The sequence below is a fragment of the Anguilla anguilla genome, chromosome 11, assembly GCF_013347855.1.
Source record: "Anguilla anguilla isolate fAngAng1 chromosome 11, fAngAng1.pri, whole genome shotgun sequence".
NCBI lineage: Eukaryota > Metazoa > Chordata > Actinopteri > Anguilliformes > Anguillidae > Anguilla > Anguilla anguilla.
The window spans coordinates 18955524-18974549 of NC_049211.1; the positions used below are offsets into that span (position 1 = coordinate 18955524).

Sequence of the window (19026 nt, forward strand, 5' to 3'; positions counted from 1 at the left end):
CGGGTGAACATGTTTTTTCTATTAACTTTATTTAACGGGAGGATGAACATAGGGAGAGTAAAGAGAATGAGCAGCGAGATTGTGCTGGTCACGCTAGATGCCTGTCTGGGCATCATACTCACCCGTTCAACCTCCATGCTACAGCCTAAGTAGTTGGAGGGTGAGCGGGTGAAAATGTTTTTTCTATTAACTTTATTCATTTAACGGGAGGATGAACATAGGGAGAGTAAAGAGAATGAGCAGCGAGATTGCGCTGGTCACGCTAGATGCCTGTCTGGGCATCATACTCACCCGTTCAACCTCCATGTTACAGTTTAAGCAGTTGGAGGGCGAGCGGGTGAAAATGTTTTTTTCTATTAACTTTATAAAATAGATTTTATAAACAGTTTCTATTTGCTAAATTACTGATGAATACTTCGTTAAATATTATGGTTTAATTATCCATTTAACGGGAGGATGAGCAAGGACAGAGTAAACAGCGAATGATTACCGCGAGATTGCGCCGGTCATTCTCAATGCCTGACTGGGCATTGTACTCACATGTTCAGCTTCCATACTACAGTCTATGGAATTGGAGGGCTAACCGGTAGGGGGTTTGTTCTATGTTAACATTTCAAAACGATTTTATTAACATTAAATTATTGGTTTGCTATATTATTTGTAAGTTTATTGTTTATAAAAAAACTCTGTTAAATTCTATGGTTTAATTAACCGTTTAACGGGAGGATGAACATGAGCCGAGTAAACAGCGAATGATTCCCGCGAGATTGCGCTGGTCATTCTCATTGCCTGATTGGGCATTGTACTCACATGTTCAATCTCCATACTACAGTCTAAGGAGTTGGAGGGCGAGCGGGCAGGGGGTTTATTTTGACTATTCAAACGGTTTTTTAAGCTTAAATTATTGATTTGTTATATTATGTATAAGGTTAGGGTTAGGGTTAGGGTAAAGGTAAGGGTTAGGGCCAGGGTTAGGGCCAGGGTAGGGTTAGGGTTGGAGTTAGGGTTAAGGTTAGGGTTAGGGCTAGGGCTAGGGTTAGGGTTAGGGTTAGGGCTAGGGCTAGGGTTAGGGCTAGGGTTAGGGTTAGGGTTAGGGATAGGGCTAGGGTTAGGGTTAGGGTTAAGGCAAGGGTTAGGGTTAGGGTTAGGGTTAGAGCGATGGATAGGGTTAGGGTAAGGGTTAGGGTAACAGTTAGGGTTAGGGTTAAGATTACAGCTAGGGTTAGGGTTAGGGTGAGGGTTACAACTAGGGTTAGGGTTAGAGTTTGGGTTACATATAGGGTTCGGGTTAGGGTTACAGTTAGGGTTAGGGTTAGGGTTACAGCTAGGGTTTGGGTTTGGGTTACAGCTAGGGTTAGGGTTAGGGTAACAGTTTGGGTTAGGGTTAGGGTTACAGCTAAGGTTAGGGTTAGAGTTACCATTACAACTAGGGTTAGGTTTAGGGTTACAGCTAGGGTTCGAGGTAGGGTGAGGGTTACAGCGAGGGTTAGGGGTAGAGTTTGGGTTACTGCTAGGGTTAGTGTTAGGGTTTCAGATAGGGTTAGGTTTAGGGTTAGGGTTTCAGCTAGGGGTAGGGTTGGGGTTACAGCTAGGGATAGGGTTAGGGTTACAGCTAGGGTAAGGGTTAGGGTTACACCTAGGGTTAGGTTTACAGCTAGGGTTAGGGTTAGGGTTTCAGCTATGGTTAGGGTTAGGGTTACATCTAGGGTGAGGTTTACAGCTAGGGTTAGGGTTAGGGTTACAGCTAGGGATAGGGTTAGGGTTACATCTAGGGTTAGGGTTACGGCTAGGGTTAAGGTTAGGGTTACAGCTAGGGTTAGGGTTAAGGATAGGGTTAGGGTTACAGCTAGGGTTAGGGTTAGGGTTACAGATAAGGTTAAGGTTAGAGTTACAGCTATGATTAGGGTTAGGGTTACAGCTGGGGTTAGGGTTAGGGTTAGGGTAACAACTAGGGTTTGGGTTAGGGTTACAGCTAGGGTTAGGGTTGGAGTTACAGCTAGTGTTAGGGTAAGGTTAGGGTTTCAGCTAGGGTTAGGGTTACAGCTAGTGTTAGGGTTAGAGTTAGGGTTACGGTTACAGCTGGAGTTATCGTTAGGGTTATGGTTACAGCTAGGGTTAGTGTTAGGGTTACAGATAGGGTTAGGGTTAGTGTTACAGCTAGGGTTAGGGTTAAGGTTACGCTTACAGATTGTGTTAGGGTTACATCTAGGGCTAGGTTTAGGGTTTGTGGTTACAGCTAAGGTTAGGGTTTGGGTCACAGTTAGGATTAGGGGTAGGGTTACAGCCAGTGTTTGGGTTAGGGTTAGGGTTACAGATAGGGTTATGGTTAGGGTTACAGCTAGGTTTAGTGTTAGGGTTACGATTAGAGCTATGGTTAGCGTTAGGTTTAGGATTACAGATAGTGTTAGGGTTAGGGTTTTTGGTTACAGCTAGCGTTAGGGTTCGGGTAACTGTTAGGATTAGGGTTAGGGTCACAGTTAGGGTTAGGGTTAGGGTTACGGTTACAGCTAGGGTTATGGTTAGGGTTGGGGTTACAGCTAGGGTTAGGGATATGGATACAGGGTTAGGGTTAGGGTTAGGGTTACTGTAACAGCTGGGGTTATGGTTAGGGTTTCAGATAAGGTTAGGGTTAGCGTTCCAGTTAGGGTTTGGGTTAGGGTTTGGGTTGCAGCTATGGTTAGGATTATATCTACGGTTAGGTTTTGGGTTACAACTAGGGTTAGGGTCATGGTTAGGGTTACAGCTTGGGTTAGGGTAACAGTTCGAGTTAGGGTTACAGCTAAGGTTAATGTTAGGGTTAGGGTTAGGGTGAATTTGGGATGAATAAACTGTGTTCTGGTATCTTCTTTCATTAATTTCTTGTGTGTCTGTTTATGTCTGAAACCTTTGTTAATTGTTTGAAGGTAGTAAAACCATGTCTTCAGATTTTAATTAGATTAGATGTGAATATTTGTTGTAACTTAACACATTTCTTAATTTTTATCTGGTTGTGAGTTGTACATTTTGATAAAGGTTGATCCAAACAGTTTGGTCTGCCTGTCAACAAATTCAGAAATTTAGTTGATAATTGATATCGCTGATAATAAGTACCAAATTAAATCAAATAAATTTATTTTACATGTTACATAAGTGAGGTGTTTTAACCTTTCATGCACCTTTGTTTGGTATTCAGAGTGCTGGACGTCAAGCAAGGGTGTTAACGGTTAAAACTGCTGGTTTAGGAAAATTAAACATATTTAAATAAATCCTCAACTTGCTGACAGTATTTAAAATAAAACTATTTGATATGCTAATATACAAGCGTAACATTTTATTTGAAAGTCATTTTAAACATATCCATAGACAGATATGATTGCTGATTGTTATATGTTAAATTATATGGGCATTATAAATCTCTAAATTCTCAATTAAATTCTCTGTTTCCTGAATTCTCTATGTGATATTAATTAATGGTTTCCCTAGAATATTTTTACATAATGTCAGAAAACAGGAATGAAAATGGGAATGATTGTTTTACTCATTTAACTTATTTAGCTTATTTGTAAGTGAAATTTCTGGACAAATTTTGATTTAATCCAGACCAATGTGTAGCGGTGTCATGTGTGTTACAGTGGTAGATATACTGTAGTGCAGTTGTTTAATCTGTTGGAGGATTTAGTGTGGTGCAAGGTGCACCACTTAGCAAGGCACACGATGCTTCCCGAGGGGCATCTGATGTGCATGCATGTGATTTCAGCCATTTCACGACAGTACCCCAGTATGGGAAGGGCAGCTGAGCCAGCAGAACAGGCTTCATATGCTGTTTGCTAGATACGCAACCGTCCATCAGCACTGAATTAAAAACAGTGGATTAAACCCGTCAATAACTAAGTGCAAATCATTGTCAAATAGGACTGTTCCCTCCTGCTTGCTCCCTATGATTTGCACCTTTATTGAAGATCTTGGAAGAAAATCAACAGACAAGTGGAGCATTTTAAAAGGAGGGGGACTTTATTTATAACACAGGGGAGCTGGCATTAGGTTACCAGTTCAGCTTTAATTTTACACGATTAATCAGCAAGGCTGCTTATGTATTTGGAACCAAGACCGCAGTGGCACTAGAAACACACGTTTAAAACAAACAAACCAAAAAAAATTCCCTTTTTTTGTGGATTTTTTTTTCTTTTTTGGTACAAAATGGTACAAACAACAATACAAAATATTTGTGCTGTTGACAGTTTACAAAAAAAGTATTTAACTTGTTAACTGTGCAATGATTGTTTTTTTATATACTTTTTATTTGTATTTTTTTCTGTTGTATCAGTGTGATTATGGTACACACCAGAAGTCTTTCTGGAAAACAACCACTGTCATGCGGGCTGCTACACTTTTAAAATTTTCAATATAATAATTACTATATAATTGTCTGTTATAAAAAGACATGCAAAAAAGCTCCAATTGTACATGTATACTTTGCCTAACTTGATCTGTTTAGCCTCAAGCAATTACAACATTATGTACACACAAAAGTGAGTAACATTGGGTGACGCCAATTTAGACAATATTTTTTTCTTTGTAAATTTACCTTAATGCTAACCTTACCCCATTTGAAGTTTCCTGTTTATTATTCTGCACACTCCATGGGCTTGTATAAGCTTTCTGGATTTGCAGTCTTCTGCAAAGTAACTTTGCCCTACTTTCAAAAGGCCAGCATCACACTTGAGAGAGTACCTGGGAAACTGAATATATGCAAACCTTGCGGTGGGCACTGGGTGTGATGCTTAGCAAGTCACATACAAACAGGCATGTACGCACACAGACGTCCAGCACCCACAGACAGCACTACTGCGCCAGTTAGAGAGGACACAGCAACTGCTGGTAGCAGAAGGTACACCATAAAGAGAAGCATAACTGCAGAACCCTCATACACTCTGCTTCAAAAAAAAAAAAAAAAAAAAAGATTGCAAAAAGGAAAATGATGAGCTCCAAAAAGTACTTGTTTTTCAGAGATTGAACATTCACTGGCTCAAAATGGGTGAGCAGATCCAGGTTAAATCCTTTATCTGTTCAGTTTGGCTCTGTGAGTGGCAAATATAATACACCTTTATATGAATCTGCTTAATGTTAATTTAGGCCCCTGTTGGCCCCAGTAGACAGGTCATTAACCTGTATTAAGCCTCCAGAGATTTGTAAGTGAGGGTGCTTACGAGGAAAGGTAAAGGTCTGCCCTTCTCTTTTGTTTTTAGTGTTCTGAACATGAACATGATTATAGTTACGATAATTGTTACAGTAATTGGTGTGTGATGAAGGACTAAATGATTGACAGTTCAAAGTATAAGAGGCTGTTGTGCAAACAAAGTCAGCAAGCCAGCCAATTATTGTTTAATCTGCAACATAATAAACTGCTGGGTTCTGGTGCAAGTGATGAAGTGAAAGAAGAAAAAAAAACATTCCTATAGGTTTGCTCTTGGTCAAATGCAAAAATGTAATTTTCTTCAAAGGTACTAACTATTGCAGATGTCTATTTAGTTTTTTCTCTCACCCGCTCTCAGAAGAGCAAGGTGTTACATGACAGTGAAAATCATCAAAGAGAACGAGCGGCAGTTACCACAGCCAATTCTATTTCTGTCTCTGAGCAAAGCAGCACTAGCACTGCAAATAAAAATGTCATAATTTCAGCTTGAGCTGCAGTTTCAGCTATTAAAGGGCACTGCGTTTCTTTAGGATGAGTGATCAAATTCACAACAAAGCAGAATTAAAAATAAAACATGTTAGTAATGGTAGTCATGAAAAAAAAGGTATTCCTTGAAATGAATATGGCTTATTCGGTTGTGACTGCGATCTTGGGTTGAGGAAGAATGTTAGTATGGATGGGTTTTGGGTGGTCATATTGGTTTGTGTGTTTGTGTGTGGGAAGAGGGGAGTAGGTGGTATCCTTGTCAAAATGAAGTAGGATTCTGTCCTGAAGATTGTTTTGTTGGGCAGTTATACCCCTCTATCCCATTTGTGATCCAGTATACATAGTCCAAATAGTGTGTGTGGACTTTCAGATAATTTCCACCGCATACCTATAGACAATCACTAGGCTTTACACAATGCATGGTGTGGCAGAATAACAATGAAAAGGCCTGTCAAAATAGCAGCAAGGTAAGTAAGATATAGGGCATGGCTGGATAACTTTGGGGACTGGACATTCTACCATGGCAGGAACTGGAACATTGTACTCAACTCTTTAAAATGGAAGAGAGTAAAATAATATAGGCAGGGGTTTTTATCTAAGACTTTGTATCCTGAATTCTGGGGTGAAATTATGCCTTTTTAAAAATAAAACATAAAACACAACACAAATCAAAAGGGATGCCTACAAGTACTTATTCACAAAATAAAAATGTCATGTAATGTATATAAAAAAGTGTGTACACACAATTAAAAAATTTTAAAGATGGAAATAATGAAAGGTAAGGTGTATTTACCCTGTACATGTCTGTAGAAAAGTGGAAAACAAAAACCAATTAACAATTTTTTTTACTGGCTTCTCCACTTCTTTTCTTTCAAGCTATTGTGGACATGAAATGGCATTAATTTACCCATTCTGGCATCAGCACTCTGTTGTTCACCCATTGGAGAGACACTGTTATGACACAGACCTGCCGCTCTTACTTTGGAGCACTTAGTGCAGCTTTTTAAGCCTCCCCTCCGTGGTTTGGCAAAGGCATATTTACTCCAAAACCAAACCTCTAACTGCTACCTCAAGCAGACCTCACCAAGCATATTCACTGCTCTCTCCCTCTGCTCAGTAAGGCATTTTCCCAATTCCCCCCCCCCCCCCCCCCCCCCCGGTTCCATCAAAAAGTGGAATTAGAAATAGAGATGTTGAGGCTAGCTTGGTGGTTTTGTAGACCAGCTCAACTCTCACTAGCAAATCGGAGGCCCCTTCATTAAAACTATTTAATGGCTTAATTAATAGATAAATTGAGGAAAAGATAAATCCCCAATCCTCAGAAACAGAAAACCTGCAGGCTGGAAGGAGCATCAGTGGATCTTATCACCTGACCCCTGTTCCTATTCCCTGCTTGCACTCACACTCATTGCAGATGAACATTATAGAGACCATCACATGACAAGTCACGACAAAAACACATGCAGAAGATTGCCACAAGTGCGGTGGAACAGGATACTAGGTGGCTCCTAGGTCCATAGTATCTCATGCTCATATAGCTTTGGCCATATAGCGATGACCAACCATATGTCCATTTCCCTTCATCCGCACTCGGATAATATTCCAGATAATTGCAAAATGAGCCAAATGCGTATAGTGGCAGGTCAGGAGAGGTAAAGATAGAATGAATTCATTTGTTGTAGGGTAAGAGTGCATAAACTCTAGATTGAGAACTGAAAGGCAAATACAGTTTGCATATTATATTGTTACAGCGCCTCAGTCTTTTCTTTTCTTCTATCCTTTTCACCACAACTCACTAGATACATAAGCTCTACATATTCAAACGGCTCTTTATTAATCTCAGAGAGCAGAATGGCTCTTTATGGAGTGCTGTAGTCCTGGTAAGACAGCTGGATGATTCTTTATGGATATTGTAGTCCTTATGAGACAGTTGAATGATTTTTATGGGGACTGTAGTCCTTGTGAGAGAGCCAAATGATCTTGTATAGATACTGTCATATTAGTGAGGGAGTGACAAATGAGTCTTTATTGGTGCTGCAATGGGTACTGTAGTCCTGGTAAGATAGAGTATTAGTTAATAAAACTGCTATGATTTGTGCAGTTTTTCAACTTTTATTTTCTAACACACATATTCAATATTTATATGGATGAAAATGAAAAAAGATCACTATTACCATCAAAGACAGTAAAAGCTCCCATTTTCTCCCACAAGTTTTATATAACTGCTGTTGTTTTGGGGGATGTGTACTCAGGATTGAAATTGGAATTGCATCAGTAGTAGTGTATCAAAATACAGATTTTACAACAATTGAACAAATCTTGCAAAACAAATGCCGAAAGAATCTAAGAAAAAGTTGAAGCATGGAATCATTTAGTAATTCTCCAAATTTATAGAGCAGGAAAAGGCATGACACAGACTAGTTGCAGTTTCCTGGTACTTCAAAAATAGTTATTTTACATCCCTTTTTGTCTTTTTACAGTTTATAGTTTTCTTCAACCACATTAACCAATCTGGCCACTGAATATTAAGTGCCAGGTTGAAAACCTTTGGGGGAGATACAAATCATGCATTTTTTCCCAAGTCATTTATCAAACAAAAGAGAAAACAGTTTTGTACAAAAAAAATCTATCCTCTTTTCTACACTTTCACATTAGTTTCTCAAGCTGTTTAAAGCCTTTTCAAAAAGAGCTACATGTGCTAGCACACTGCTGCTCCTCCTCCATCACACGCTCACCACACCTGGATGAGCCGTAAGTGGCACAGACCAGGGAAACCGCTGGCCCTCCAGACTCACAAGCTCCTAGGGCCCCAATTAAACAGGACAGCGCTTTTGCTCATAAATCCCTACGCGAGAGAACAACTGTACAATATTAAGAATGATGATGATCATGAATCTGAATCACTTATCTTACCCATAATATGGCTACACGTCTGAGCTGGATGAGCCAGCAGGAGAAACATTTATTAGCTCACACTGAAAGATACAGTTATTGTATGACCTCCACAAAGCACTTTTAAAACATCCATGTTTAGTGTTTCCTTACAAAGATAACCCTTGCCCAGTTTGTTTTTAAAAGAACAAATTCAAAAGCAGTGTTTTCTTTTTTTAATTTTGGCTTAGTTTCATCATGGTAAGGACTGGGCATTCAGGATTATCATAGAGAGACGAGGGGGAGGAATGAAAGCGTGTCAAACACAGCCATTCTAATGGCAACCAATCCTGAGATAGAGGGAATCCAATAAAATGCACCACAAAAGGCACTTTATAACAACAGTGCTTCTGTTCTAAGAATTCAAGTTAAGAAAGAAGGCCTTTTCACACCCTCTTTAGTGATGAAGGGAAAAGGTGTTCCCAGCTGTCTGCAATGGAGTGGAACATTAGGGGTGAAGACAAGAAGCAATTCGCTTTACCATGCAGTAGACAGCTTGTGTTTAAGCAGAGTGAAAACGTAAAAAAAAGTCAGAAGGAAGCCTTGCTACTAAATATAGCAAATAAAAAAGAAAAGACAAAAATAAAGGAAAGGGTTTCAAATACTGTCTGCAGGAGAGGATAGGTTACAAAGCTGCCTCTTTGTACAGTCCTCAGTTGGTGATGTGAGTTTCAGGTTCTGCCTGTGACTGGAGAGTGTTGCCTGCGAGGGGTGGGGGTGGGGGGGGGGTCTCTTCCCAGGGGAGGGGCCTAGTCGTCCTCCCCTCCCCCGTACATATCGGCCAGCTTCTTGAAGCGAGGCCCCCAGTCATTGAGATAGTCGTAGTCTTGGTCCCCAGTGCTGGATGAGTTGAGGGAGCTGACCGAGCCGGCGGTGGAGCCGCTGCCCTCGTAGTCAAACACCAGCAGCGAATCATAGGGCGGCGCTGTGGGGTCATTATCTGCTGCCCTCAGGCCCTGTGGGATGTGGAAAAACGACTGTCAGAACGATACTCCTACTCTGAGAATACTTTATGAATATGGGCCCATAAGCGTCTCGACTGTGCTGTGTGGGACGTGTGTAAAGTACCACCATCTGTCTACCTAATGACTCAGAGTGGAGTACATAAAAACATAGAACATAAAAACATTTGATAACAAGAACAGGCAATTCAGCCAGTCTTGGCTTTGTCATTTTGGCTACTGTCAACAAGACAGTACACTACTAAACAAGATAGTATCAATCAATAAAAATGGTTTCTCCTGTGTGTTAAGACTTTGACTCCTTATCAAGTTACGATGCATTACATTTCCAGGCACTTTCTATTAGCCTGCTGTTATCCACCATAATTAGCATGTAGCGCCAGCCTAAGCATCAAGACGTCCAGTGCACAATCTCTCTCAAAGTGGCTGATGGAAAGTGAAGTCCACGAAGAGTTCAAGCACTGCTTTGTATTTTGCTCCACAGATGGTAGAGGGAGTGAGAAAAAAATAACTCTGGAGTCATTTTTCTAGAGTAGTATTCAAACTGCTGCTGGTATGAAACTGCAGAGCTGTATGGCACCTCGTTTATGAAATCCCCGATGTCCCCGGGGTGAGGCACGACTGGCCGAATGGGGTACTGGGACTCAGGGACCACGGGCCTCTCGTCTACCCTCCGAACCCCTGGGGGTTTGCTGATGATGTGGTCCAAAGATTCGGGCTGCTGTAATTGACTCAGGTCATAGTCCTGGTGAGAGGGAGGGTGAGTGAGAGATAAATGAGAGATGAGAGTGTGTGTGTGTGTATATGTGTGCGTGTGCATGTGTATGTGTGCGCATGTGCGCGTGCGTGCGAGAGAGAGAACAGAACTGAACTCACCTGGTCCTCCTCCCCTCCTCCCTCTTCATCGTACTTAAGTATGTTGTCTCGGACATCATCCTCTGGGTCGATCAGCAGCTGTTTGGTCTGGCGCTCCTTTTCCCTGCGCTTCATCCACACCACAAACAGGAGGACCATGGCTGGAACACAACATAAAATATCACACAAAATCCTCACACAACATTCTCATGTGGACTTACATAAAAGACGTCACGACAACATCACACAACATCCTCAAACTGACTTACAGGAACACCACACGCAACATCCTCACACTGACTTACAGGAACACCACACACAACATCCTCACACTGACTTACAAGAACACCACACGCAACATCCTCACACTGACTTACAGGAACACCACACACAACATCCTCACACTGACTTACAGGAACACCACATGCAACATCCTCACACTGACTTACAGGAACACCACACACAACATCCTCACACTGACATACAGGAACACCACACACAACATTTTCACACAGACCCAAAGAAACACGTCATCACACCATGCTTCAACACATCAGTAGTTAAACTCCTATATTTTATGAGGTATTATATTAATATATTTTGAGGGTATTTACATCCATATCAGACACAGGCCTGCAAGAGGTTCACCTGGGAAGATACCCAGTGTCTGGTCATGTCTATGGGTCACAGGCTTCAGGTAGTAATTGAATGTATAGGATTTTCAACCAAGTAATAAACATGACTTTATTTAAGATTACGTCAGTTTGTCCAATTAATTTTGGTACCAACCATAGGGCACTGGTGTATGTCTAAAAAGTGCTGTAATTCCCACACAGATCACCCAGTATGGATGTAACTACCAAATTAAAGCTGACTCTCTACACTTTAACCTCATTGTTTCATTTCAAATCCAATGTGCTGGAGTACAGTGGCCGAACAACAAAAATTGTGTCACTGTCCAAATACCGTTGGTATACCAAGCAAAACTATAAAAATAAAACATATTTTGTTTGTTTACTCATGAGAGAAGCAGGATTCTGTTTTAATTAGAAGGATTTGGTTCACAGTGTATCAAAGCCCCTGTCAGAAAAGCTCCAGCTGAGAACACAAAGGCTGGCAATGGTGCCCTGCTCACAGGGGTCCTGCCAACACTGCTATTTGCCAGTGTTTTTAAAACCTTTGTATCACACTCATCGCTCCAGTGGCGTGGCTGAAACAACCAGGTGTTGTAGTAGTTTTAGAGCGAGTGAGCGTGAGCGCATTTGGGTGAGAATGAGGCGTGTGTGTGTGTGTGTGCATGCGTGCGTGTGTGTGTGGGTGTGTGTGCGTGCGTGTGTGTGTGTGTGTGTGTGTGTGAGAGAGAGACAGGGCGGGTCACTCACTAAGCAGTATGATAATGCAGATGAGTATAGCAATGATGGCCCCGGTCCCCAGGCCGGCTGCTGCCACGGCACCGATGGTGGTGCACTCCTTGTTCTCATCGCAGTGGCACACCTTCACCTTGATGATGGACCTGTTGGACAACGGAGGGTTCCCCGAATCCGACACGATCACCGGCACATCGTACACGCCGGACTCCAGGTACTGGATCCGCAGGCTCAGCTGGGCGTAGTCACCTGCAGGCCAGAGAGGTGAGCAGACAGGTTAAAAACATCATCCATGTCAACCTAAATGACTGCCATCACCCCCTGCGGCCTGGTACTTGCCTCTCACACATAATGCCGACAGACTATAGCATGGGTGGGTAGGTGTGTGCCGATATTTTAAAAAGTTGTCCTGTGATCTACTCTATCTGTAAACTGGTATTGATGTAGCAAAAATGTTAAGCTAACTCGACCTGGTTGAACTAAAAACCTGCATGCACACCATCCCCTCAGGAACAAAATGGCCCAACTGTCATCTAAATGCTCAATTTGGGGAGAGCTGGGTGCTGGGAGTGGGTACAGCAGGAGAACCTTCACCATTCAGGCGGGAGATGGTCCAGTTGCGTCGGACAGTAGAGGGGAAGACGGGCAGCTCGAAGATGAAGGGCCCCACGTTGGGGTCCACGTCGGCGTCGGCCGCCGTGATGTTGATGGAGTTGGTGTTGATCCTCTCGCAGACCTGCGCTTCCTTGGGCAGTAGCACGGGGGCGTTGTCGTTCACGTCAATCAGATAGATCTGCAGGGTGCCGGTGCCGCTGGCGGGGGGAGAGCCTGTGGGGGCAGATTTACAGCTCCTGTCAGACCCCAAGCTCCAGCGCAAACTCGCTGTCATAGAGACGCATCAGGTCAGAAAGCAAGCCCTGGCTGAAAGGAGGCTATAATTACCAGCGAGCACGGAATTAAGCAAACAGTTTCGGGCATCTGTCTCCATTAGTTCCCTCACACGGCGCTGATAAGACTTCTGACTGCCCTTTTCAAACAATGCTCTGCCGGAACAATGCTTTCCTTTCTCTAAAGGGAGCAAGCTTATTCCACGGACGGCAAAGTATAGCTGTACTGGCTGCTGGAAAGCAGCAATGCCTCAGGATAATTCTCTACGTGATAGAAATATAAGAATTCTGATTGCCATTCAGAACTACTTTCTCTGTAGGGGAAAAAAATCACAACCATTGCTGCAAAAAAGCAAAAAATAAAACTAAGTATACAAAAGCACCCAAGACATGCACAATGATGAAAAATAGAACAAAATAAAATGGTGCATAAATATTTGACTGAACTGCATTTTTTTTTATATATCCGCATTTCTGTAAGGCAGACCCATCTGCCTCTGATAATGGCCATTTTTCTCTGCAATCTGACATACAAAAAACCACACAAACATCTGTCATTTGCATTGATTGAGGAGGACAATAGGAACAATTTGCAGAGAGGGACAGAATAGATGCAGACAGATTCAATGGTTGCCCTGAGCAATTGGGGAGCCAGAACACAGACAAAGATTACAACTAGGACAGAGACACAGAATTACAAAACACCAGTGCTTTCCATTCCTCAAGATAGCCATGAACTTTCAGCTTTGTGCCGTCAGTGACTGTCAACAGTCTGAGAGAGAAATAGCCTTAAGCCAGCTCTAATTATCACAATTTCACAGCAATTCTACAGAATCTAAACTAATGTTTCCCTGGTAATTGACAGATAGCATATTTCATTATTAAGATAAGAAGCATAACATTTAAACAGATTTATGTAAAACCAAAAGATTTAGAAATTTAACACGGCTACAGTGCAAAATAATAGCTCAAGTTAAAGTAGCCGAACAGCATAAACACATTAAATACTTATTGGAGGAACATAAGAGGCTTGGTAACCGAGATTTTGATGTGGATGCAATTTCTTTAATGGCAGAAATGCTGATTGCTTGATGCATTTCAAGAAAAAGCAGTTATGGATAGCCTGACTAATGGCAGGCAAGGAGGTACTATTTACATTTATGAGTCTTTTTATATGGTGCTTTGTCTTGTTCATAAGAGGAGCATGGGGCATGGACAGAGAACATCACTTGTGAATTACATTTACTGTTCCCAAGTGGAGAAGATTTTGTGTGACATACTGTACAGTAAACAAAATACGGGACATTCCTGACAAACATTTTAAGATAGTAAAACACAATATGACTTGCAATGTACACAGACAAGTGGTTTTAGGGTTGAAATGACTAAATTAATTAATTTTGTCACATACTAAATTGCAGGGAGGGAAAGAGAGCAGTCAGTAAAGAGACTAACATAACAAAATTCCTCCTGAGGAAAGAAAAAATAATGCTGTAATTTAGTGAGCACTTCACTTTGACAACAAGTTTGCACAATAACTGCACGATGCATCCAGGGAGGGTGTATACTCAGGAGAATTACACTCAGTCTCACCATTTTGAATGCACAATTATTTTTAGAAATTTTTTATAGACACCATACTATACAGGCTCATCAGTTTTACTATACTCACTCTAGTGCTACTATACTGTGTTCTACACTAGTCTAGACTACTTATAGGATTGATCCTGCCTTGTTTTCTTTGCAAATCAGGTCTGCTTTATAATTATTTATCTATCTACACAGGCGTGCTGAATGTATCTTAAGAAAGAGCAATTCACTTAATACATTCAGCACGCCAAGTAGGAACTGGCGAAGTGGGATTTACATTTATGTGTAACTCCCACTCCACCGGTTCCTTAGACTCTTGACTTTGTTAATCATAATCTTGTACGTGGGACATGTAGTGATGGCTTTCTCAAGCTGATATAAGCACTACACAGGTTTTAAATACCTATATGAATAATTATGTTTGTGTAAATTCCTCAAAGGGATTTGTATTAAATATTTGCTTTATTTTGCCTAAAAAAGGCTCCCAGCAAGCTTTTCCTTTACTTATTCTACTCCAAAAAATAGTGAAGAAAAAAAAAATACAGGTTAAAACAAACTATTAATAGGTACAAAGAGAGTGGTTTTCTAAAAGCTGTGCCGAACGGATTATGACAACGATGGCTGCGATTTTAATGTATTCTCTGACAGTGTTTACTCTCCAAATGCCATCACCCCCAGCTCCCATTACCATAATCCCCTTCGCATTATCGGTGCTGACACTCCCACTACACCCCAGACTGTCTGCACTCACACAGCTAATTCACCAGTTAATGCGCCTCACAACCATGTCTCACATGGTGAGCGAATGAATCCGTTCCGACCCCACCCCCCCAGCCCCTCCCCCCTCCCCCCACCCCCCTCTGGAGTCAGGCCCCTTCTTTGAGCGAGCAGGCAGGCAGGCGAAGCCATGACTTCAAATGTGCCGCTTCCTATTGGGGAGGGCAGCCCTCACAGGCCTCCCCCATTGCTCATCGGCCTGTCACCACAGGAAACCCTGCCAAGGGAGCGGTCAATTCAAACCAGAGAGCGAGGCGTGTGGAAACTTCAGATCCAGCCGTGTCGAGACCGCCAAAGCCTTTGAAACTGTCACAGCTCGCTGAGAAATAGAGGCGACTTGCGATGGTAATGCACTTTTGGGTGACAGAAGTGTGGCGGCCCTAATGGGTTTGCAGTCTAATCCCTTTTTCTGAAAACACAAGGAAGTTGCACATCATGGACACTGGCAATGTCAATCACATTTAAAAAGCTGTCCCCAAGTTTAGGTAAATACACAAATGCACTGCGCCGCACTGATAAGGTTCTCTTTGGGAAAAAAATAAAATAAAATGTGTTTTTTTTTTTTTTTTGCTTCCGCTGCAGAAAAAGCCAACTATGTTTGTTTACTGTGATTGAATTTGTACTCTGTTGAGCTCATGCTGTGGTTGTGCGGAACAAACAGCCAGAGCCTCATTCATGTGACTGGAAGAAAAGAGAACTCAGAGTTGGGAAAGAGGTTTAGAGATCAATAGCTATGAACAGCTTGTTGGTCTAAACAGTCTCTGCTCAAAAGCAACTTTTCTCATTGCCCCCTCCCAGAGCCAGCATTGGTGTACCTCACAGTAAGAGCAGTGCAAGCAAACCTCTTGCTTGATGGATCAATTTTTTTGTATGGATCACAAGGCAACACAGAATGCACCCTCCATGGTGGTCCTATCCTCCACACCTCCTAGGAATAGCCTTTTATATATCCACATAGGGAAGGGAAACTTCATCATCTGAATAACTTAAAAACAGGCACACAGACACACACACATTGATGCTCACCATTGTCCGAAGCTAGGAAGGTGGCCTCGTAGATGTTATTCTTCACGTAGATGGACTCCCGGTCCAGAACAGCAGTACTGACAATCAGCCCATTGCTGGCATTGATGTTAAGCCAGTTGGCTGGATCGGTCAACTTGGAGTACCTGGGAAGAGGAGAAAATGGCATGGTAGCGTGGTTTAAACTCCGCCCCCAGTGGTCTAGGACTGAAAAGCCTTCTTCAAAGCAGCTTACTTTTGGGATTAATAAAGCTAAATGTGATGCCTTGGTTATTCTTTCCTCAAAAATGTACATTTGCTCCCCTTAAATAATGCGCACAAATACACACACACCATCAGCACTGATTAAGTTGTTCCCAAAGACAAGAAAGAAATTTCAGTGTGACCTTCACACTGTTCAACCTCCCATCGAATTCTATTCTTCAGCTGGCAGCCTGTAGCCTACAGTCAATTTCACCTAATTTTCCATTCTTATGTACAACTCATTGGAACCAATTATCTCCTCTGTTTAACACATGGGGCATGGCGGAGGACAAAAGGAGAGCAAATATAGAAGGGGGGATAGAAATAATACAGAGGATTTACTGATTCTTCCTGTTCTTTATTTCAGCCTTTTTTATTTCCCGCCAGCTGTACACTGAGGACAGAAGCTTCTCACTTGTCTAATTTACACATTTGTGCTTTTGCAAATTCCTTTGTTCAGATCATATCTGGCAGGTCGGGACAGAACACCATGCCACTCTGTCCTGCACTCTGAAGAAATGTTTTTTTGCAAAGGGATATAAGAATCAGTGGGATATGAACCCCACTGTGGAGAAGCCCACAGTTTTGGTAATGATCACATGGCCCGTGCCTATGTTGGAACATGCGCGTTCCCTAATCTCTCTGCCCAGATACAGAAACCAGGGATAAAGCTGCAGGTACCCCACAGATCCGCCTCCTTATGTCTACGGCACAAGATCAGGGAGCAAACATGACAGGGATAGCATGAAGGCTGGCGTGACTCCCCACGTAAGGCTTGTGGTGTGTGAAATTGTAATCACAGGGGCCATGTCAGTCATTTCAACAACAACAACAACAACAACAACAACAAAACTGGGTAGCAGTAACAGAATACGACATATTTACTTTTTTGCCGTTTGAAACACACCATGCTCACTAGTTCTTCCCATGTGTCTGTAACATACAACAGTGTGATGTCATTACTGCAGCATGAAGGGTATGTATTGTAATCTGTATGAACTGGAACGGTCCCTCCTGTTTCTTGTTCTTGCCATCAGCTCAGCATCATTACTTGAGCAGACCTCTGTCTTTGAAAGGCTCCAAAAGCCTATGAATTCCCTATCCAAATATAAGGCACTGCCCCAACAAGGGCTGGCCTTGCACATGATTCCTGTTGAAGAGGGAGCAGAGTTAAATGTACGCAGGAGTGTGTATAGATGTGTGTGTATATAAACTGGACAGACAAAAAACAAGTGAATATCCCACACTCCCTGAAATGAAAGGTCTAAATATATATCTAAAAACATTAAAGCAGGATTCACATCAAACAACCTTAAAACATTTTGCAAAGGTCTAATCCCCAGGTGACAAGCCTTCACTATTTAAGACAGTACATTAATTAAGTTCCTCAAACAGTACTTAAATCAGATCTTATAAAACTTATAAGGAGTATCAGTGCATAACAGTTATATGCCATAATAGTAGCATATGCTAGTGTTCACTGTATTAGATCAAGTATCTGGTAGCTAATAAAAAAAATTTTCTATCAAAAACAAATGGACTCATTAATAACCAGTCAGCTGAGTCCAGGGTCCAGGCTTACATTGCCTCAATCTGTTGAAAAGCCACTTCCACTAATTAATTTCCAGCTTTATGTCACATTTGAAGGAAAGTTAATTAAACTGTTATGCTCTTTGTTCAACAACTGGATGACGACATTATTTTTTTCAAAATGTGGGAAAAACTGTCCTCCATTTAATTGGCTGTGGGCATCAACTGTAACAGCTGCCTGGTTGACTCAAAGTGGCCACTGTTAATGAAGCATTACTGTGCGGACCATAAGGTAAGTGGCTGTTTCAAATGAAAACAAATGCAAGGAGTGCAGAGGGGTTTTTATCCTTGAGTATGACTGCAAGGCTGAGTGAGGTGGTATCATGTGACCTCCTCTCCTGCTGGTTGGCTAGGGAACCGTGATTGCTGTTGCTGGAGTAATTAGTGAACGCAGTGCTGCAGGACATTTTTCTGCCTCTTTCGGGGGGGGGGGGGGGGGGGGGGGGGATTCACAGCAAAGCACATCACTGACCCTCAGGCGCAAGTAGTCTTTAATTACCACCAGATAATGAATATATAGACTTAATTGTCAAGGTTGAATGCCTGGAACACCTCGGAAGAAGGCCTATTTTATCATACCCCCACAAAAGGAGGACTTCTAGAGAAAGAAACGAGGGGAAAGATGGGGGGAGGTACAACAAGGCTTCTGGAGTTCTGCTGCATGGGCAGAGTTAATTTGCAAACAAAAGCTCATTAAATATAGGTATTACTATCGCTCTGTCTATGTACCCGTCTGAAGGTATGGTCAGAGAGGCAGAATTCCAATCCTTTTAATTAGTTTAAATTTCAATCCTGAGACTCATTCAATCCTTAATGTGCACACCGAGTCTACAGATAATTAACTCAAAACACCAAATCTTTAAACAATCTGTGGAACAACAGGCTTTTTGGGCAGATTTCTGTTTCCCAGCCTGAAGACTTTCCACCACAGCACCACTCCCCCCACCCCCCAGACACCTCACTGTTTACTGCTGGTTATAACAAAGAAGAAAGTTGTGATCTTCCTTCCCCTACCCCCAACCAGGGTATGAGCTAATAATTTTGTCATGCAAGGATCATGAAGCGTTTTTCATCTATAATATCACACTGCGAATACGTTGCCTCATTAACAAATGACAGGGTCCCCTGCAAGAAGACAGATG

General features: G+C 42.1%; 1 protein-coding gene across 2 annotated transcripts in view; it reads right to left on the minus strand.

The window, feature by feature from the left end:
* Nucleotides 1-3968: 3968 nt before the first annotated feature.
* LOC118208441 (cadherin-4-like) overlaps nt 3969-19026 on the minus strand; it is a 399806-nt gene continuing 384748 nt past the window's right edge. For both annotated transcript variants that reach the window (XM_035383132.1, XM_035383131.1), the window contains exons 12-17: nt 16055-16197; nt 12369-12602; nt 11790-12023; nt 10429-10568; nt 10133-10297; nt 3969-9546 (exon numbers count right to left, since the gene is read on the minus strand). In XM_035383132.1, the coding sequence (XP_035239023.1) occupies nt 9340-9546; nt 10133-10297; nt 10429-10568; nt 11790-12023; nt 12369-12602; nt 16055-16197 (1123 nt within the window). In that variant the 3' untranslated portion in view covers nt 3969-9339. The remainder of the gene's footprint in view (nt 9547-10132; nt 10298-10428; nt 10569-11789; nt 12024-12368; nt 12603-16054; nt 16198-19026) is intronic.